This window comes from Arachis hypogaea, chromosome 18, assembly GCF_003086295.3.
Source record: "Arachis hypogaea cultivar Tifrunner chromosome 18, arahy.Tifrunner.gnm2.J5K5, whole genome shotgun sequence".
NCBI lineage: Eukaryota > Viridiplantae > Streptophyta > Magnoliopsida > Fabales > Fabaceae > Arachis > Arachis hypogaea.
Genome location: NC_092053.1, coordinates 127,461,005 through 127,482,596, shown reverse-complemented (window position 1 = coordinate 127,482,596; position 21,592 = coordinate 127,461,005). Strand labels below are relative to the sequence as shown.

At 36.5% G+C, this 21,592-nt stretch overlaps 2 protein-coding genes across 7 annotated transcripts in view; both read right to left on the bottom strand.

Annotated features, from left to right (window-relative positions):
• LOC112769257 (uncharacterized) overlaps nucleotides 1–21,592 on the bottom strand; it is a 34,152-nt gene that overhangs the window by 1,394 nt on the left and 11,166 nt on the right. For 4 of the 6 annotated variants that reach the window (XM_072224427.1, XM_072224430.1, XM_072224428.1 and 1 more), the window contains exons 12-35: nucleotides 17,183–17,320; nucleotides 16,457–16,610; nucleotides 15,901–16,274; nucleotides 15,151–15,614; nucleotides 14,377–14,712; nucleotides 13,481–13,705; nucleotides 13,005–13,095; nucleotides 11,580–11,657; nucleotides 11,063–11,353; nucleotides 10,749–10,946; nucleotides 10,065–10,553; nucleotides 9,588–9,749; nucleotides 9,078–9,407; nucleotides 8,911–8,993; nucleotides 8,668–8,772; nucleotides 8,115–8,349; nucleotides 7,547–7,915; nucleotides 5,681–5,782; nucleotides 4,863–5,006; nucleotides 4,454–4,542; nucleotides 3,804–3,886; nucleotides 3,583–3,698; nucleotides 2,653–2,738; nucleotides 259–358 (exon numbers count right to left, since the gene is read on the bottom strand). In XM_072224427.1, the coding sequence (XP_072080528.1) occupies nucleotides 259–358; nucleotides 2,653–2,738; nucleotides 3,583–3,698; nucleotides 3,804–3,886; nucleotides 4,454–4,542; nucleotides 4,863–5,006; nucleotides 5,681–5,782; nucleotides 7,547–7,915; nucleotides 8,115–8,349; nucleotides 8,668–8,772; nucleotides 8,911–8,993; nucleotides 9,078–9,407; nucleotides 9,588–9,749; nucleotides 10,065–10,553; nucleotides 10,749–10,946; nucleotides 11,063–11,353; nucleotides 11,580–11,657; nucleotides 13,005–13,095; nucleotides 13,481–13,705; nucleotides 14,377–14,712; nucleotides 15,151–15,614; nucleotides 15,901–16,274; nucleotides 16,457–16,610; nucleotides 17,183–17,320 (4,842 nt within the window). Of the gene's footprint in view, nucleotides 1–258; nucleotides 359–2,652; nucleotides 2,739–3,582; nucleotides 3,699–3,803; nucleotides 3,887–4,453; nucleotides 4,543–4,862; nucleotides 5,007–5,680; nucleotides 5,783–7,546; nucleotides 7,916–8,114; nucleotides 8,448–8,545; nucleotides 8,773–8,910; nucleotides 8,994–9,077; nucleotides 9,408–9,587; nucleotides 9,750–10,064; nucleotides 10,554–10,748; nucleotides 10,947–11,062; nucleotides 11,354–11,579; nucleotides 11,658–13,004; nucleotides 13,096–13,480; nucleotides 13,706–14,376; nucleotides 14,713–15,150; nucleotides 15,615–15,900; nucleotides 16,275–16,456; nucleotides 16,611–17,182; nucleotides 17,321–17,677; nucleotides 17,750–17,844; nucleotides 17,916–19,952; nucleotides 19,963–21,592 lie in introns of all 6 variants that reach the window. The other 2 variants (XM_025813713.3, XR_011875982.1) reach the window with 2 other exon arrangements.
• On the bottom strand, nucleotides 18,274–19,967 carry LOC112769256 (uncharacterized). The gene is made up of 3 exons (XM_025813712.2): nucleotides 19,858–19,967; nucleotides 19,456–19,630; nucleotides 18,274–18,719 (listed from the first exon to the last, which is right to left on the bottom strand). Exons 1-3 carry the CDS (start codon nucleotides 19,893–19,895, stop codon nucleotides 18,291–18,293), a joined length of 642 nt encoding a protein of 213 aa, XP_025669497.2. The 5' UTR covers nucleotides 19,896–19,967; the 3' UTR covers nucleotides 18,274–18,290.

Below are 21,592 nucleotides of genomic sequence, written 5' to 3'. Positions count from 1 at the left end.
TGCTTAGGAAAAGAGCTGTGTCTGCTGAACACAAAAATTAAGCTCTACCCTAAAATTTCCCCCAAGGATCAATTTAAGAAAACACCTTGCATTTTGCAAGATCTACCTAGTTTGTAGAAATGGGTTCAGAATATAAAATATAAGGGTGAATCCTATGAATTTGAAGTTCAGGATGCAGCATATCTAACAGAGTTTGTCAATTGTTCCAAAATTATGATCAAATAATACAGAAGTCCATGTCAAAACTGAGAGGTTAACCTGATGAGCAACATATTGAACATCAGCCACACTACCACTCCGTGAAGCAATTTGAAATGCGCTTTTCAAACGACCACAAACAACACAAGCAAGAACCTTCCTGCAAACACAATAATGAATAAATAAATACGTTACCTTGATTAATGAATTTAAATATGAAGTCAAGTGGCACATCATGTACTCAGCTATATGTCAGTGTTTGCGGTCCATATCCAACAAAAACACGGACACGGTTACACACGTCTAGTATTTGGTGTGCTGAGATACAAATGTTTGAGACACGGGAGTACACAAGGCAGTGTTTGGTTAGTGTCTATGTCCATCACAGACAAGGACATGGTGGCACATGTCCACTGTTTGTTTGCTAATAATAGACAGATTTTTTATGGATGCGGTGGCATATAAATGCACATAAAATACATGTCTTCAGGGTCCCTCTTTAAAACCGGGACACTGAGACACAATCTATAAGATACAAGTTTCGACACTTTTATCTCTAATTATTTTTAAAATTGCCAATTTTATCCTAATGCTAACCCCTCTTTTTACAACTCTCTTTGCTCTTCCTCTTCCCTCCTCTCTTTTCCTCTATCACTTCCCTCTCCCTCCACTGTTCCCTCCGCCACCGCCATAGCCACCGCTGCACTCCTCTCTTCATCCTCCCCTTCTCTCCAAGCCGCCTGGGCCTTTCAGTTTGCCACCAGTGCCTCCTTTCTGAACTGCTCTGCACTTTAGTTCTGCTGCTCCATTGCCTCTTAGATGCTCTGATTCCGCTCACTCTTTGCTCCACCCTTCCTCCCTTTGCTCTGACTCTGTTCACTCTTCATTTGGCAAATTCTACGCTGACCCCCCCCCCTTTCTCCTTTTTTTTTTCTGGCCAGGTCTGCACTAACTCCTTCCCCATCACCTTCTCTGCCTCTGTTGCCTCAACCCTCACCACATCCCTCTCAACTTCATTTCTGTTCCCTTTTCTTATTCTATATTAGTTTTTTTTTTTTAATATTAACTGTTGAACTTTTTTACTCTGTTTCAGTTTTTTTAATTTGAATTGTTGAATTGATAATTAAATTATTGATGATATTGATTTGGATTGAGGTTGAAACATTAGTAGTGGTGGTGAAAAGTGGTCATCGTTGGAATTAAATAATGTCTTTTATATCATCACCAAACATGTTAAAAAAATTGTATATATTTGTGTCTACGTCTATTTGTGTATCTATTATATTTGTCCTTGGGTCTGAAAGACACCAACCAAACAAGGCCCAAGTGAACACAAATACAATTTGTGTACCACCTCAAAGCTGGGACACTAAGAAAAAAGACGAGACAATTTTTCTCTACTTTCGTCCCTTACTAGTTTTTCTTCTCACATCATTTTGCCTCCTTCCTCCACCCTCCTTCCGCCCTCTGCCTGTGTTCTCCTCTTCCCTTTTCCCTCTCCCTCTTCCGTTCTGCCTCCTTCCACTTTCCACCTTCTACCCTACAGTCCTCCACTTTCTGCCTCCATCTCCTCATCCCTCTTCCTCGCCCTCTATCTTGTCTCACACCTCCATATTTGCAACGATGTGAACTTCTAGAAGCACCAAGACATCAGCTTCCAGATATGCAACGTAAGCTTTCATGTGCTCACATTGTCGTTGTCTCACTGCGCCACACCTACCTGTCTTGTTGCCAATCTTGGTGTTCTCATCACCATTGACGACATTTGCTCCTCTGCCATGGGTCTCAATCTTTGTATTTTCTGGTTTCTTTTTTATTTTTGAAATTGTTAAAGAAGAAAAGAAAAAAATACTGAAACTAATTTGACGATGAATGATTATGGTTTTTTTGTTATTTCTTATGAATCAGTTCTTATTATTATTTTTATTTATTAGTATCATTCTTTTGATTTTTTGTTTAAATTGATTTCTTTTGAAGAACATGGAGGTTACAGGAAAGGTGAGAGACAGCTTTTGTGGTGGATAGAGAAGAGGATAATAGTTTTCCATTTTCTGTTTCTTTTTTAAATAAAGGGTATCATTGACTTTTTAAAGTTTTATGTATCTTGTCCATCTATTTTGCCAAACGCAATATATAGACACAAATATTGTGTGTGTGTCTCTAGTGTTTGTCTCAGGTGCACACCAAACGCAGCCTATATGTACACATAAATATGTAGTTTGATCTAACCTTTTACCTCGACACCTCCTACAAGTTTGAACTGGACAGAGACTCATTAATGTTTTTTATATCCAACACCAACAAAGGAGAAAAAAAATGAATGATCATTGATATCCAAATATCTGTGCCTAAATATTTTTCACTGAACGAGCCTATAATGATGCATAAAAAGCATCAAAATATTTTACCCTAGAAAACAATATAATTGAAAATGCATTAAGAAAAAGGACTCACCTGTGGCTGCTAGTTAACATGTCTATTAGACGGTCTGGGCGTTCTTTATGCTTGTTGGCATATACATTTATTGCAGCACCCAAGACCTACAGCATTCAAAACGTTCAAGCTGATCAACATTTGTTTAAGTCCACAAATTATTACTCGAAGACATTCTTATTCCAGTAGCTGGACTGAAAATTCCAGATAATGCACCATAACTCATGTTACAAAATCAACATCTTAATTTCCTAATTTGTTTTAGACAATATAAAACCCATGTCTACATGCCACAACTTCCCTTTGATGATTTTTTGGATTCAAGTTGTACCTTTACCATAGCATTCATAAAAGAAGTAAAAGTGATGCTGCGGCACCTTCTAACCTCAGATCTTGGTGGCATAACTGTGTGGGCACTCCCAACATACCAAGGCACTTAGCATTCAACTACACTAGGGGCAAAAACCGAATTTAACTCCCCTGAACTTCCAAATGTATTCTCAACTTTTATTAAGGTAATTTCCATGCACAGACATTGCAGTCTACAACCACAGTTTTCCCAACTTTTTTTATACCAACTCAATGCATTCTGAAAAAGCCCTAGTTATTTAACTTGAAGCCGCATTAAAACTTCCGACTAAGCACATTTTTTTTTCAGGAAACGATATTCTGCTTAATCCCTTGCTTTATTAGGAAACGATATTGTGCAACTAGGAGTGATTAAATATTTCCTTTCTTGGGTTGTTAATATCTATAGTTTATCTAAATTGAAGAGAAGGTGATTTCCTCCCTCAACTTAGGGATAGGACACTACAACTTTCCCTTTAGCCTATTTATTCTGGCTTGTAACCTCTTTTGCACTATATAAAGTTAAACAACATTTTTCTACACATGCAGTTGAAATAAGAACCTTTCAAATGTAAGAGAAAAGAGAAAATTTATTAAAAATACCTGGTCCCAGTCATCATCATCTATTGTGCCCTTGATATTTCTAAAGAATTCTGTCAATTGACTGCCTTTTTTTCTCTCAGCAAGAGATGCAGCAACACCAGCATATATATCAACAGCTGTGTGATAAAATTAAAAGACCAGGCTTTAGATATGCTGACAGAACTTTGTGAAGGTAGTAAACAAGATTGCAGAACCAGATTGTAGAAAGAATAAAAATTTACCAGGAAGATTGAATTCATAAATCACTTGGAATGCCAAATCAAAATTTTTCTCAACAAGGACCTCAGCAACTTTACATCGCCGTCTGAAATTTTTAGGAAATTATGAGCCTTTTTTATAGTACATCAGTACATAAACATGAAATACTACAAGGCACGGCTTAAAAATATTTCATGCTTACAGCATGTACAGTAGAGAAATTCTAATAGCATCCTACGGGTAACCTTAATAGTTAAGACTTCGGGTATAGAATAAAAATTTTCCCTATGACAGTCAAACAATAACTAACTCTAAACCCATTTTTGGTGTAGACACCGAAAACAGAGATAGAAAAGAGAGTAGCTGTTGAGATAGAAGGTCCCATGTTTTTGTGTATGCAAGAGCTGGGGGTGGAAACCTAAAATGGGTTAGCGTTGTTGGTTATCTACAAGTTGCACACCAATGAACAAAAGATTACTTACCATTCCCAGTTAAAGCATTCAAGTAACTACGAAACCTATTTATGTACTTTTTCCAACATCATGGGTAATGGGTTGTCTCCCCTTATGTAAGTGAGTATAACCCCTACTTAATAGAAGGGAAAAGAGGTATAAAATACATCAAGAGAGAATGGATGGCCAATGTTACAAGGTAGCTCAAGAAATAAACAAACCTGAAAGTTTCTGGATCGTTCGGATTCCCAAATAGTGAATGCTTCCACTGTGGTCCTTCCGAGTCATTAAAGGATTTAACAACTTCAACCTACAGAATAAAATAAATCCAAAGAAATCTTGAGAAATGAATATATGACTTTACAATAATCCATAGGGGAATATATTAATGCAGAAACTTCGAAGAAGTTTATTCAAGAAATCCAAAACAAAGAGTCAATTCGATTCATACTCTAGAACAACTCCCAACACATATTTGTATAGCTAAGCATATATTCATATGTTTTCAAAAGCAAAATAGTGTCCATAAATACTGTCAAGGGAAGTCTCTAATATCAGTTTCAGTTCCCAATTGGCATTGAAGCATGTTCTTAGAAAATTAATTATTTGACCAGTAACCTTAGTATTTACCTGAATTGATACCCGAGCAGAAAATTTGACAAGACCTTCTTCGGTAAGCTTCTCAGAGGCACTTTTTCCTCTAAGACCTTTTGTAATAAGCTTGGTTGATTCCCCACTTTTGTGCCTTGCAGACAATCCCTCATCAAAATGCATCTATTCAATGAGTTAAAAACAGAGATTATTGGACAAAAGCAGCACCATAAGTGACAAGAAACATGTTATGATAATTTAACTATAATAAAAAAAAAAAATTCTTTTGGATGCAATCATGCAAATGCACAGGCATCCAAGGATGACAGCTAAAAAATGCTTTTGTTTGTGTCAATTTTTACAGATTTTGTCATATTAGGGATCAACCTATTTACTAATCAACTTTCCTCAACAATAAATCAGTTTTAAATGCACATTAAAATATTAAATCCACACTGATAAGCCAACTCAGTTCAACCCATATCTTAAAAACTAGCTGGATCAGCTACTGGAACCTTGGCATGAATTAATCCCCTCAACAAAAAAACAAACCACTACTAATAGTGTCAGTTAGGAAAAGCTGTAAGTGACTCTAAGCCTGAGTAGAGTAAAATCGAGGCAGTGTAACTGCCTCTGTCAGCTAGGATAGATCTGTAACTAAACATTGTAATACCCCATACTAATCTTACTGTAGCTTCCCTCAGAAGCTACTCTCATCTTGTATATAAGCAGAAAACTGGCTCAGCTATGACTTAGCTAATCATAACTGCAGAATTCCCAAAATTCTCTCTCACTCACTCTATGCAGGCTCAAAATTAACCACGCTAGCCTTCCCTTCTATCAAATTATGGACATACCTTAGCATGTTCCAAATGTTTAATGGCTTCCTCTTGAGACGAAGAGTTCACAAATAGCTGAATACAGCACAATCCAGCAGCAACATGGTCCTTTTTAATTACCTGAATGTGTGTAGATCATCAGAAAAACATCCATAGTAAGTTAAAAATTGTCCAGAAATAGAAGTATTACGGTCAATTTATTTTACAATATGACATTGATAATACTTTTTTTTGTCGGCTAGCTTGGACAAAAGGTTGAGATCCCTTGATCCCTTTGGATTATGCAAATCTTATTTTTAGTTCCTTAACTCATTTCCTATATACAATATTTTTCCACCTTCATAAACCAATTGTGCTAAACCAAAACAATACCAATAGTCTGTTACAAATTCCAAAGCAACATAAGGCTATTTCCCCTTGTGATGTTTCTGCACTATCTTCTTGCTGGCTTTTTATGGAAGACTTTTTGTTGGTTTTTGGGACAAGGAGGCCAAAATTTTGTTGCATTGCACATGTGCTTCATTGTTTAGAGTATATATGTCATGAACACGTCCCAATTTAAAGCATGAGAATTTTTCGGAAGTATGTGGATATTATATTTCTTTTGTGTTTGATATCCTATTAACATTGACTCTATACTAAACATCTTATTATACGTCTTATCTTTACAACTATTATCCAAACCTTATAGATTCATTACTCGGGTGACAAGTAAATATATAACCAAATAATTCGAAAATATTAATATGCAATGATGAGTGGTTACTAGTCATGTATATCATATTTTAAAGAAATTATATCACTTAAAGAAAATTGTACCACCCTTTTTATCTTCATAGTCTCTGAAAATGGTGTCCAAGAACAATGCATCGACTTAGAGAACAGGGCATTGACAACTAAGTAACTTCTGTTTTTTTCCTCCTACATGGCATCAAGTTATTCAAAGTATAGTTGGCCTCAAATGGATGGGACATCAATTCTAAGGTATAGTTACTGTTAGCCCCCCAAAATTCATTTATTAGGGTTACCTTCTCCTACTTGTCTGTAGTCGTTACATTCGGGAGACAGCTCTAATATTTAATTTTGGAAGTATATTTGAATCATACTACTCATTTCTAAGGAATTTTGTTAGACTTTTTAAGTTCCCCTTTGTATAATGCCTGTCGTGTCAGTTTTCCACCATTAAAAAACCGAGTCTCTCAAAACTTCCATTTTCTAAGAAATTTGTATGATAAAGGTTACTTGTTTAAACATTTTTGCTAATTTCAGTGACTCAGAATTCGGACAGTTGATTTCATAAGAATTCTCCTGTAAAATTTATATTTCAGTTCTTGGTTCCTCTACAAATATAGGGAAGAAAGATTTCAATAAGAGAAATATTTTTTGACTGTTCTTAACAGGATAAGTAAAAATGACATGTAGCAAAAGCATAGGCCTGGCATTGCTTTGTCTCTAAAAATATGTATATTATATCTGGTTTGGACTCTGAAGCAGAAGTTTATCTCTTTCACCATCACCCTATGGTGAGGCCCCTATGGATTTACTTCCAACCAATTTATAGGTTTTGGCTCTTGAGAATATCCAAATGTCAATACACAGCCCTTGAATTATACTGTACTTTGGTTATCTAGTTGGAATGATTCGTTTTCAATTATAGCCTGCTTTTCGGATACAATCAGTTTTTTGGCTTTCCTTTGGTGACCTACTTATGGTCAGTTTCATCTTATGTGTTCTCTTAACATATAACAGATTGACGTGTCCAAAAGTATTTTACCCACACAAGAAAGACCCTTGTTCATTACTTTTGGTTTATTTTTTACAGATATCTAAAAATTTTCTGTTAGATAAAAAATTAAATAACACATTAAGAGAGGAAAATATTACCTGAAATCTATATAAATAATTGAAATGCTTGTGAGTTTCGCAGTACAGGCAGATACGGGCAAGGGCTGCAGCTGTATACTGATTCACAGCTACATCCTGCGATTTAGTCGATGACATTCTAGATGAAATGACTTCCTCCAAAACAGGCATAGCACCATAACCAATGCACATTTCGCAGAGATCATCAATCGTCCCATAATCAGTCGCCAAAGAATCTAGTCTCTGAGGAGATGAAGAAGGCACTCCACTCGGGGCTAAAGTTGATGGCAGCGGTGGTGGGGGCACAGCATCAGGAGGAAAGAACAAAGAGCAAGCATCATGGTAGTGACCGTGCCTAAACATAAAACCAAGCAAATTCGGACGAGCATACTGCAAAGTCCAAGCAACAATCATGAAATCCAGATGTTAAACAGAAAATCACAAAAGATAAACGTAATAGTAAAACAGTAATCAAAGCAGAATATATAATCTATACTTCCTAGTAAAGACCATAAACCTATTGTGACAACCAATGGATAATTATTTTATTTCACAAGCCATTATTTGCAGACAAGAGAGTTATGCTCACATCTTGTAAGTAATTTACACACTCAGTGTATCTGACATTATCCAGGTTACTTCGAGGACCATCTTCAAAGTCTCGGCTATATACAGAATTATTATTATTATTTGTAGATATTTGAGATCGTCTTGATCTCTCTGAACGGGGAAATGTTGATGGCATGTATAAAATGTTGAGATATGAATCAGCAGAAAGAGAATCATCCAAGATCGTGGGCGCACTCTTTGCGAGATGTTCATACCTGAAGCAGAAATATAATTAGAAGCTGTTTTATAATAACCAAGATTAAGGGCATCTTTACTTCTTATTTCTTCCCACTTGGCCTTCATCCTTTTCACCCTATTCCATAAAATAATTGCTTTCAAAATATTAACCAATATGAACAATCAAAGGTTAAGTGTGATTAACACATTTAGGTTTTTATCACAGAACAAGACCTCAAACGGGAAGAACTGTGACCCTTCAGCATCTGTATACTTTCACTGTTCTCTAGAAAGGCACAGTTTGCCCAGCCTAGAACCAAAAAAGCCCTGGTAGAATATAGCAACAGACAACTTACATAGAACGAACAGCTGAGACATCAACTGGTGGACCACCTTCAATGGTATTAATAATCTCTAAAATTACAGGTCCAGGATCACCTTTGTGCAACTGAAGTGCTTGCCTGAAATGAAATAAATATATAATATGTAACTGAGATTGAGTCTGTACTCAAGTCCTTCGTGATGCCTATCACTGTCCTTGTGCAATATTCTTCAAATCTTTAAAAATAGTTATATATATATATATATATATCACATACTTGAACTTCACACGAGCTTGTCCATAATGCTCCATCCGAATTAGTGCATGTCCCCATGCATTCCACACAGGGAAGACATCAATCTAATGAAGGGAAATATTAGTTTTAACCCACAGTAAAGGAAATCAGCACTTCCAGTAACTATATGACTGACAGGCATAATCTACCTTACACTTTCTGCAGGTATACACAGCCATGCTGTACCGTTCTTCCACAACCAACCTGTCACGAAGATGGGCAGATGACTCTGCATCAGCGATGTCATCAAGAGAAGCAGCTATCCCTGAACCCAAAAGGCTTTGGAGAAGCTCTGCTCGTCCCAACCAGACATCTGCCTGAGACAAGATTTCAGATAGCTCATCCGTCGCTTGACTACCCACACTAGAGCTACCAGCATCAGATGATGTCTCATCAGTATCTCTATTTCTTTCAGGATTACTGGAAAAATCAATTCCACCTGTGAGCTTTCTTAGTAGGGACTTCGCATAAAGCAGACCCTGCAAATACAATATTAGAATGGTAGTGTTTTCATTTGTATCAAAATTCTAATGAACTAATGACAGAAATAGAGATGATGATGCCATCTTACAAATTGCATTAAAGCAAATAACCATACTTAGAGCATATTCACTTATCAACCACTATACTCAACAAAACTACTCTTTTCGAATAAATACCTGCACAAATGTTTCTGTGGCATGATATGCTCGCCCAATTGTTTCCATAGAAGCATTCTCAGGCAACTGATGGGAGTTCAAGACATTCTTCATTTGATTAATGCACAAGTCAAGGGCAATTTTGGCAGAGACGGACTCATCAGAACAAAGAGCAAGTAGTGCCTACAACACAAGCATCCAGAAGAGACAAAATGGCATCGATAAAAAAATAAAAAGATGGCAGAGATATTCTACTATGACATGAACTATTTCTCCTAAAAGCGCTTAAGGCATCAGGTAGAGGTATAAGGATAGTTGTAGCTCTAACACCTCCTCATGTAAGAACCACTTTTAAGATTGATAGTTAGAACAATTTATCTTTTGTGTGTGTGTGTGTGTGTGTGTGTGTTTGTATTCTTAAAAGCTTAAGTTGTCAAGTGAAAGTACATGAATGGTTATATATCTAATGTACTACTACACTCAATAGAAATAACCTACCTTAAAAAGGGTAATATCAGGGGCATTTTCATATCTGTGAGATGAACGAATGCTTTCATCTTTAACAAGGTCACCTGTAAGCATCCATTCATCAGCAATTGAAACAGAAGGAAGCCGTTCTTGCCCTTCTGTAGAAAAGGACGAAATACGATCCTCTTGAATCCCAGTCATTGCCTCCCAGGCAACTCTATCAGAAGGGGATAATCCAGAACTTTTTCTTTTCCTATAAACATCCTTGGGAGCACTTTTGTCCACAGTGTTTTTAGGAGCCCATGAAAAAGCTCTTCGAGCCTCTTTCTGCAAGTTACTTAGGCTGCTTGTAAAAGACATCTTGGGAGGGGCACCCGGTCTAGCCTTCTGCTTTGGCCTGGATCCTAAAACAGATATCCGGTGTTCCCTTGGAGGTGAGCTGATGCTTACAGCAATAGCCTTAGCCGAGTACGTAGTAATTACATTGTTGTCTCGTAAGGAAGGAAATTCCTTTAATATCTGTAGAAACAAAGGCAAACAAACATTGCATTGATTGTGACTTATGAGTACATAAGTAATACAAAAGATTTTCTTAAAAAACAAAAAGGATACTGCATATCCTATAAAAAATAATAGATATAAAGAAGTCATAAAAAGAAAAATGAATACTAATGCATGTAATTAAAGCACCTAGCCAAAGTTAAATTATAGTACCAGTGCTGCTGATTGCAACTGTTTCCGCATGAGCAACACTTCCAAAATCAGATGAGGATGCTCATGCAGGGAAGAGCACCTTTGCTGCCACGGTACCGGCAAGACAGCCAGCACACGAAGCCCTAACGCCCATGAATTAAGCCGGGAAATCTCAACATCAGACAAATTTCCTTCCCTCCGCTTCAGGAAGAAGTGAACCTTCAAACAATGCATAGAGAAAATTTACCAGGATGTTGAGGGAATTCCAAAAGTTCGGAGACAACAATTTATATCAATAAATGAAGGAACAATATGATAGATAAATGTTTGATTACAAGAAGCTGTTTTGAACGCAAATTGGGCAACAGTTGCATTGCACCCATCGCAACCGGCAAGGCATCATCTGTGTCCCGTAATGAAGAAAGAAAGCGTGAGGCTTCAGCTGGTCCCCCACCATTAAGAGGGTCAGCTGTTAGAAGTTTCACAAGCTGTCGTCCCTGCAACTCTCTTCGTAAATCATTTGACAACCCTGCACTTTCTGCCACTTCTAATGCAGCAGATACAGCTCCTTTTCCAGCTAATCTAAGTGCCAGCCCCTCTGGATCTTCCTTGCAATCTGCTTCAACCTGAAACAGACAATCTTTTCATGACGCCAAGATTTGTCATAATCAAGAGAGAAAAATAAGTTACTATAAGCATATTCCTAAATCCTAATACATCATTTACTGGTGGTTTCATGTAAACCCGTATACATAAACAACATAGACTTCTGAATAAATAAAAAAAAATAGAAAAGAAAAGAAAAGCACTGATACATTGGACATTTTAACAGTTTACAGAAGAGAATATAACCTCTTGCCAGCTTGTATAATGATCGTCCGCATTTAATATGTGGCTGTACCTCTGCAGAGCTTGTTTCATTTGCAAAATCTAAACATTACAAAGAATAACGTAATTTAATACCATATGAAGCATGTCAAAAGATTTTTTTTTTTAAATACAGGTAAATACGGAAATATAAAAACAAAAAGAATAAAGTATCAAACCGTAGAACAGATAAAATTTTTGAAAGACAGTAGTTTGCTCAGTGTTTTCAAATTGCAGCCATGGCCGGAACATGACATTATAGCGCGGCGGTTTTTGGGCTAACCGCCATTTTAAGTTTGTGGTGTTGCGGAAATGGTGGCCGCAATTGCGGTGGCACCATGGCGGTCTGATACAGGTATGGCAGAAATGGCGGGTTGGTTTGGAGTTTTCTTTTTAAAAATTAGAGGGTCTTCATTGGCTCTCGTATACTGCCTCTTCACGCCCCTCTATAATCTTTGTTGTTCACTTTCCCTCTCTGCTGCTTGAGGAAGACGAAGACTTGTGACCCCGACTCATCACCAACAATAGCATCACCGCTATTCTGCAGAGGCACAGAACATTGACAACGACGGCACCACGAACTGCAGAGGAAGACGACGACATTGAACGTTGTTTGTGAAACTCTGCTTCTCTAAGCTGCTTCCTTTTTTTCTTTATATTTTGAACCCTAGAGTTTTTTTGTTTTTCCATTCTAATCTCTTTTTTTCTACTCTCACCCCTCAATTTTTGTACTTTATATTAAAAACCCTCAATTTGCTTTTGCTACTGCTTTATTTGTGTTGATATTACTATTTATGTCAATTTGATATTAGTTTTAATCTTTAATATTGATTGTGGATAAATAGTTTCACATTATTACTGATAAAGTATTAGTAGTTAGTAGTTTAGATATAATTTTCTTTTGTCTTTTAGTAGTTTTATTTAAATTTTATAGATTATTTAGTATATATTTGTATATAATTTATATTTTTTTGAATGTATCCACCATATCTGCCATTTCACGCAACACCATCCGCTATAACCTCATGGCGGTTTTTTACCCTTCCGCCATTAGCCGCCATCCACCATCAAAATTCAAAAACTATGGGTTTGCTATATTTAGTAGTAAACCAAACAACTAGGACATTTTGCATTCACTGGCTTCTACTTAGATAATATCAACTCATGGTAAGACTTGACCAAGATGTACCTCAACATATTTGTAGTAGAGTTAATCATATATATAGGATACTCATGTGTAGCTAACTAGCTATCCATGAGTATTGAGTACCCACCAGTTAATCGTAACAGAGATGCATCCAGCATGGGTATGACAAACACTATAAAGAGTATCCAAGCATCACACCATAATGGCGATGTTGATGTAAGAATATAGTATTAATGGAAAGAATGATAGGAAAAGAAAAGTACCTCTTGCCTAACAGGATCATTCTGAGGCAAGTGGCAACAGCACATTGTCAGAACATCCAAAGCAGCATCTAATTCCCAAGTGTGCACATACCTATTATAAAATTCTGAAATTTGAGAATGCCATCATAGGCTGAGAGAATTTAAAAAAGCAATTAGGCAACTATCATATTCTCTAATGTAAACATGCCAAAAAAATGAAGAGAAAGCAGCACTAGAAGTTTGGCTGAAACATAATATCTTACTTCGCCAACAGGATTGCAATAAATGATTTCATATATCTATCAAGCCTTTAGTGAAAGACCCTATCGATTTGAATAACTGACAAACTACATTAAGAACTAGCTATCCTAAACTTTTAAGCTGTTAGGTGAAGACAAGAAACAGTTCTATATTTTTAACAGAACTTACGGTAACAGAATATATCCTTTACCAGATATATAGTCTGCTAAATCAAGAAAATGAAATTATTCACACACCTTAAGGCAAGTCTAGCTGCCAGCGGTTTGTCCTTCAACCTTAGGCAATACTGCCAACTGTTGCTCCAAAGATTACTTCCTCCATACCCATGATGCTGTGCAGAATTTGAGTGAATCTCTTCTGAACGTTCAATGAGTAGCTGAAGAAGCTGATCAGAGGCCCCATTACGTAGAAAGCGATCCGAGAGTGCAAGGGCATCCATTAGTTTTCCTTCCTCAATAAGTCTACAACAGAAAAAAAAAAGAAAAGAAAAGAAAAGAGCACGTGAAACATGTAAATCGCTAAAGAAAGAGTAAGCCTCAGTTTAAAAAAAAAAATTTCTTTTTTATACGAATTGAAAGAATAAAAGTGAGGAGAATTAGGCATCCTCAGCATATAAACTAAAAAACAGAGGAACAGGGGGGGGGGATTTTTGTAAACCAAAGAAGGAACAGGAAACAGAGGAAAATAAAGCAACCAAAGAATTAAAAAACAATGGAAATAAACTTTCCAATCCTCAGCATGTCATTTAGGGAAAAACCTCATACAACAGCTCTGAGCTTTGCTTGATTACACAATGTAGGCAACATTCTTTCTCGAGATTAGGGATTTAGGAAAGCAGGGGAAGAGAGAAGGGAAAGGTTAGAAGAAAATACAAAATGATTGATGTGTGGTATGTTACAAGAGGAAAGGCATTATCCCTATCCCTATTTATTATAATAGGGAAACCCTAATCCTATTCAAATAAGGAAATAATCATAGAATAATAGTAAACATCAGAACTAATCCAACGAAATATTCATCAATATATTCTAAAATATAATTAACACATTATATGATATTCTCTTTATTCTACAATTCTAATGCAAGAACAATTGAATATAGTAAAGGGAAGAAAATTTTGAAGTAATTGTACCGTCTTACTGCCTTTTCATATGGTTCCTCATTGTCCCAATCAAATGAAAGGAATATTGTGGTATCAATTTGACCAGCTTCATATTTTGAGGAATCGTGCGAGAAATCTGTGGCTTCAATTCCATGGCCATTCAGTTCTGTTAGAGCCACAGGGATAGAACTGCTACTAACAATGTCATCAGCATCTGACTCTGTCTCAGTGTCATGTTCACGAATTCTCTTAATAGAAGTTCTTGCCTCGCGATTGCTGTCATCAGCTGTTTGACCAGTTACTGCAACTTCTGAAACTCGATGGAGGTTAGTTTGCATTTGTATCCATCTGTTTAAGGTTGGGAACCTGGAGAGAAGATAAGGATAAACAAGTATTTATAACACAGACTGACTGATAGCATACAAACCGTGTATATTAAACTAAAAGAAGAGGGCGAGATGCATTCTTGAAACAGTTAGTTACACTCCTCCCTTACAAAAAGCAAAGGAAACAAAACCCTATGGAAACATGGGAAATGAACAAATTAAGGAAACAAATGGATGGTTATATATATATATAACACTACTCTAACCTACAAAATTTTCATCCTATAATGCACAAGACAAGTTGAATGCACAACTCAATGCTATTTTTCTTTTTGGTAAAAAAGAAAAAGAAGAAAAAGAGATAGGGGGTGTTGAGCAAACCCAAAGAACCCAGAAGATTGTTGCCAGTGAAATAGTTCGACACATGTTTATATGAAACTGCCACTTGCCAACAAAAATCGAAAGAACGGGCATGCACCTTTCAGATTGATCAAGAGCAAACTCATAGAATAATCTATCAGCATCTGGAGCTTGCAGTAATCCATCATTCAAGGAGCTTGAAATTGAAGAGCTACTGCTACTGTACAGTATAGTACTCCCAAATACACATGCTAATACAGCCCTCACTGGGGAAATTTTTGCCAAATGCTTCACCACATCCAACTGTAGAGGGTATAAAGCAACACCAGGTGTTGCTGAAGAGCGGCAATAGCAACTAGGTTTAGCATCTTTAGATGATGGAGACAGTACTTTATATTCAGAGCAGCTCTTGGGGAATGTAGGAACAACTGGAATACATGCCCATCCATGTCCAGATCGCGGAGGGAAAACTGGAGGGACACATGCCGAAATCACCTCATGTACAAAATCAGCAAACATGATTTCAGCTACCTTTCCAGCCGCATCAGTACTGCCTCTTTCAAAAACAAGCCGGGTCAAAAGCTGTAAATAGAAAAGCAAAACCAGCACAGGTGATTAAATTAAAGCAATATTGCTCATAACATGAAACATAAAAATACATTAATAAATGAATAAATAATAATTATATCTTTTAAAATAAATTATTATGATTTCCTTAAGAAGCAAAGAGGGGTAGCTGAATAAACAAGCATCATCTGATTACAAAATTGATAAGCTGTCAACCATCACATGCAATGGGTACTCATTGAAGTAAATCAAAATCATGGTAAATGTTCCGTCAATAATTCAAACATTTTGAGAACCTTACATCCTTAGGCCACTCATACACGACAGAGAAGAAGTTAAAATCATGAGTAGTATCAGTTCCATCAACTATATCACCAATCGCAGCAACATGAAGAATGAACTGTGATAGATATGTCATAGGTTTGGCAGTCAAGGGAGCAAATATCCTCTTCCCATAATCTTTAATATCATAACCAGCAGAGTGCTGGCCTGTTTCTCCTCCACTTGAACTCAAAGGTATTTGTTTAGCAACTCTTAAACCAAGCCCAAGTATAATGTCCTTGTCACTGTGTGTGGCAATAACACCCCGATCAGCATACAGTCCTTCACCTCTAGTAGTAGTACTTGGTTCAGTTTCTTCATCAGCGACAGCTCTTGCAAGGTTATGAAGCTTACCTATGATTTATGCATAAAAAACGTGTTCTAATCAGAAGAGAGGAATACCAGGTGGTCTCTACCCAATTGCTTAAATCAAAGAAGATGAGGAATGAAATGCCTATAGATAAAATTATTCATATTTTTGCATAATAATTAATAACACCACTAATAACATGCCAAATGAAACATGAAAGAAGTACCACTGAGAAACTGCCGCTTGTCCATATGAGCATCTTCAATCATCTGATGCAGCAGAGCAAGAGCACGCTCCCTCTGCTCTTGCCGGTGAGACTCTTTCGGGGAAGTGATAATAATTTCCCCAGATAGGATTGCCTTAAGTGCTGGAGGGTTGTCCTGAAGGGGAAGAACATATAAACATCATTGCCAAGACAGCCTTCTTACAAGATTGAAAAAATATAGATGGTAGATATGTGGGTAATAATAAATTGAGTTATTCTAGTATGCCTATGCTACGGTGGCTATGGTGACTCTGGTGTTATAAAAAGTGTTGCTAAAATTAAAGTAATGCTTTTTTACTATTTAACAACGCTTTTTAAAAAGTGTTGCTAAAAAAAAGTGTTACCAAAATGTAAAAAAAAATGTGATTTTAATTTTAACACCACTTCATAGCCACCATAAACATAGGCATACTAGAATTCGCCTAATAAATTAGTTAATGAAGAACTGCAATCAATGAGTTATTTAGGTAATGCATGTGATGTTGTAGAATGAGTAACTTGGAACTTTCATCTTTTTTGAGTCTGCCAGACAACATAAAAGAGGAACACTGTAGGAAAGCTAATGAGATACAGTTGGCTTATGCCAATGACTAAAATCAGAAAGGTTTAAACTATAGCTTTCAAGGCCCACAATGCTGAACATGAAAATGATTCCTAGACCAATAAATAGTACTCAAAATTCCTCACCTGCTCCAAGAACTCATGTAAGCGCTTTAGAAGACGCCGTGACACAGAGATGACTCCCACTTCAAGGATCTGATCCCAATAAGTGGATCCATCTTTGGCAGATCCTCCAGGATATATCTCAGAAAGCATAGTTTGTGCCTGCAAATGGTTGAGCATAAGATTTAGTCAGCAGGACAAAACCTTGCAAGAGTAAAGAATAACAGGAGATAAAAGTTAGTAATAGTTTCAACAATTGATGAACACAAAACTGCCTGGGTGATATAATTTTTTTCCTTCACTCTAGTTATTTCCCCTTGTTTATGCATTCCAATTTTCTTTTAGAGAAGTGTAATACTAACGAAATAGATTGGATTCACTCTGTTTTGTTATCATGCTTCTGTAAAGGGGATTACTTTTATCCTACATCATATGATTTGCTCTTTCTTCCTTCCCTCTATAATGCAAGGAAAATTTAGTTGAAAGGAGTGGAATCTATTGAACAAAGGATAGCAGCACCTGATCAAGTAGCTGCTGCGACATCTTGGCAGACTTTGCAGAAGTTGCAGCAACATCAATGCAAAGAAGAATCTGGAAAGAAATGCAAATGCTCAAAACCAACGAAATACATATTTACTCATTTTATTATGTTGAAATGACAAAATGAAAACTGCTTAGGCACTTACGGTAGCCAAGGGACCCAACTGGGAACGTAAAGAGGAAAAATCCAGATCATGTACACGGGATACCACATCATCTTCCTACATATGGAAGAAAATGCTACATCATCCTCCAAGACAGGGAACAGGAAATCGAAGGCCATTAAGAAATGGAAATAGGAATGCATCCAAAAGACTGTAACCGCTACGACTCTTAGCAGCTAATACTGATTACATTTGTCACATAAAATTGAAAAGAATATATGCATACTTTATTGCAGGCACTATCTACCCATTCGGCTAACTCAAGGGTAGCTTTGTCTTCAGCAGATAATGAAAATCGATGAACAGCTTCTTCTCCAATATCAAACTTAGCTTTTGCATGCAACTGCAGAAGAAACACAAGATTTGATTTCTCAAATATGACATGAGATACATTTTATTTGCTATTTTATACATTAGAAAGGCAGAGCTCACAGGTTAAGTAGCTTAGATGGAGCTGCACGTAAAACCGTCAAAGCCTCCTTCCATCTCCATTGGCGTTCAGATAATGGTAGAAGATGCTGTAAAATTGACAAACGCCATTCCCACTCTTCAATGAAACGCTTTGAGATTGAGATTCTCCACTCGAGTGCCTGTCTAGTGGCTGTATTAACACTATCAGATAGTGTGTTCTCTAATTCAATCTCTGATGTCGGAATGTTGCGAGACAATATATCAAGTAGCAAAGAAGTGAAAGATATAACCATTTTATTTGCCCCTTCAGTTCTGGTTGGATAATCATCTTCCAAAGAGCAAGCACTGGATAATTTAGAATCACTCCATGGTGATCCACAATGCATCAAGTTAATAGAAACATTATCCATATGCAATAGCGAAATAATCACATTCACCATAAAAATCTGCATCATTGAAAATTTCCCAAAAGATAAGTATGCTGACAGAAAATTACTAGACTTTGAACACTTTATGATGACACTGAAATTTACAGTTTAAATCACAGAAATATCAAAACAATGGCACATGGAAACCTTTTAAAATGTTTATCCTACTGCATGGATGCTCATTATCAATTACTAAACATCCAGTTCCCGACACACAGCATATTATATCCTGCAAAACTTTTTCCTTACAGTTACCTAAGAAGACCTAAGAAGACCATCCATGAGGTGGTCAAACGAGATCTATATGTAAACGGTCTCTCTGTAGACATGATACATGACAGAGCTCAATAGCGTCGTTTGATTCATGTAGCCGACCCCACCTAGTAGGACAAGGCTTTGTTGTTGTTGTTGTTTGTTGTATTATTCATAGAACGAATTTGGAATATTTTACTACTTAAAAAGACAAATTTCAAAACAAAAAGTAAGTTAGGAACAAATCAACTGTTTTTGTCTAAAATGGGGGAAAAAGCAACAAAAGATCCCAATGGCCAATACAACATGAGTTCACATCACTGGTGTGTGGTGGTATGTTCCGTGTGAATGACACAACGAAATTTAACTAGATAGAACTAGGAAAATTACAACATGATTGATAAGTATAAGATATATTAATAGAACCTGCCTTACACAACCAACTGAAGAAAATTACTGCAAGTGGGACAATAGAATGATAAGATCACTAAAAGAGAATAACCTTGCGAGGAAGATTACTAATTGCATCCAAATGGCTCTGCAAATCCTTCAAATGGGATAATGGCACAGCTTGATGATTCTCTATTTCATCAGATGTACTCCTTTCCATCGCTCCTAAAGCAAGAACAATAGATTCTAGAGCATAACGCATGTGCATGAGGTCTACATCTTGCTTCCTACACACATATACAGTTAAGAGTAAACACAAGAGTAAGTATTTTAACATTTCATGTCAAGAAATTCTAGCCACACACGGCTTGCATAATCCCATGTAGCTTAATTAATCCATAATAATAATAATAATATTAAATAATAATAAACATCAGCACCTAACTGCAAATATCATCTAATCTCAAGAGACTCTAAAGACCATGCAGAGAGATAAAGGAAAACATAAGCACACCTCTTCCAAGCTTCTAGAGTAGAGGCAATGGGTTGCATACTGATCAACTCAATGGCTTCTTGGAATTTTATGCCTGGGACAACATCAAAAAGTACCTAACAAAGACTGTAAAGTCAGGACTGTACAACAGAAGATAAGACTAGCATATGAACATTAAAATATCCATGCATAATATATCCCAATCTGAAATGTTTAATTAGAAACCAATATACCGTTCTTTTCTGTATGAAAGAAGAATGATACAATATAAGAAGACTAGAACACAGACATCTAATACAGGAACAAAAATAAAAACAAAATGCTAACAATGAAGCATAGCTTTCCAATCTATTAGAAGATCTTTTAAGTTTGAGTGATGTCCTTTGTATTTTACATATTAACAAATATATATTTTCCTAATCAATTCTCAAATCCAGTTTGTATATTTACCATGCACAAGTCAACATTCAAGTACTACATGGTTAAGAATCACCTAAGAACGTGTTACAGATTGAGACAAGAAGTATTACCAAAGGATTATAAAGGTAACAAAACAACATCACTATTATTGGGAATAAGGTTCCCCTATACAAAAGAAAAACAACCAACAGATCAATTTATAAAAACATAACTTTCCAATCTCTCAGCATGTCTGAGAGGAAAAGCCCCTATAAAGATCATGAGCTTTACAGCAAAAAGATGCTAAGCATCTAATCCTATCCCACAAACATGCTTGTCAGTAAATATGTCATTGAAGTGCAAGCATTAGCTCCTAATAGAGTGAGCTAGAGAAGCTCTAGAAGAGTCGAGTCAGAATTAGGACCCTAACTAAATTGAGCAGTAGAGAGTGATTAGGCAAGTCGCTTCTAGAATCTATTAGGAGCCTAACTAACTAAAATCGGTCCCATGTATATAAAGCTGTAAGCTCAGTATCATTGATCATAATAACAGAATCATCACTCACATTTCTGATCTCTCTCTCTCTTTCTGCTCTGCTCTCACCTCTTCTCTTCATCTTCTTCACCTTTTCTCTAGTTCACCTAAATCTATCAGCTCAACCAAATAGTGGCAAAAACTACACAGTGCCACTGAAACTTTGCCCCTTTTCTACTACCAAACCAACAGTACACAACTGCCACTCTAGATAGATATATACAAAAGCATAAACTCGAAGTTCAATGCCAGTATAAAGGTGACTTTATAGAAGATGGGAATAAAATAAATATAAGTCGATAACATCTGTATAATAAGCAAATGTTGATTACTAAGACTGCAAAACATCAAGCCACTCATTACAGTATCATACATTGACATAGATTATTACCCTAAGAGATTTGGACGAAAGTCTTTCCAAGACAAAGTTCTCAACAAAAGGATCAGAATAAACATCTCCATCTCCAAGCTCCAGTTGTTCTTTTCCGGAGAACCTTAATGAGTATTTGAACTCCAGCATGTCCAGAGTTCACACAGGCAACAAAAGCAGCAAGATCAAGCTGATAACATAAGGTATCACAAGACTCGACACAGAATCTGTCAAAATATAAAATTCAGCAGAATTCACCTAGTACTCATTAGTTAATTAGCACCATGAAATGAAAATGAAGATGAAAAATATCATCTGATTTATTACCATAAGAGAATTCTCAAGCCGAATTACTTGTGACTTACTTCCAAGAAATTGCATTAATTTCTCCTGCTATATTTTACCAGCAACAATCCCAACCCTGCACTATCAAAGTGAAGATGGGAAACAATT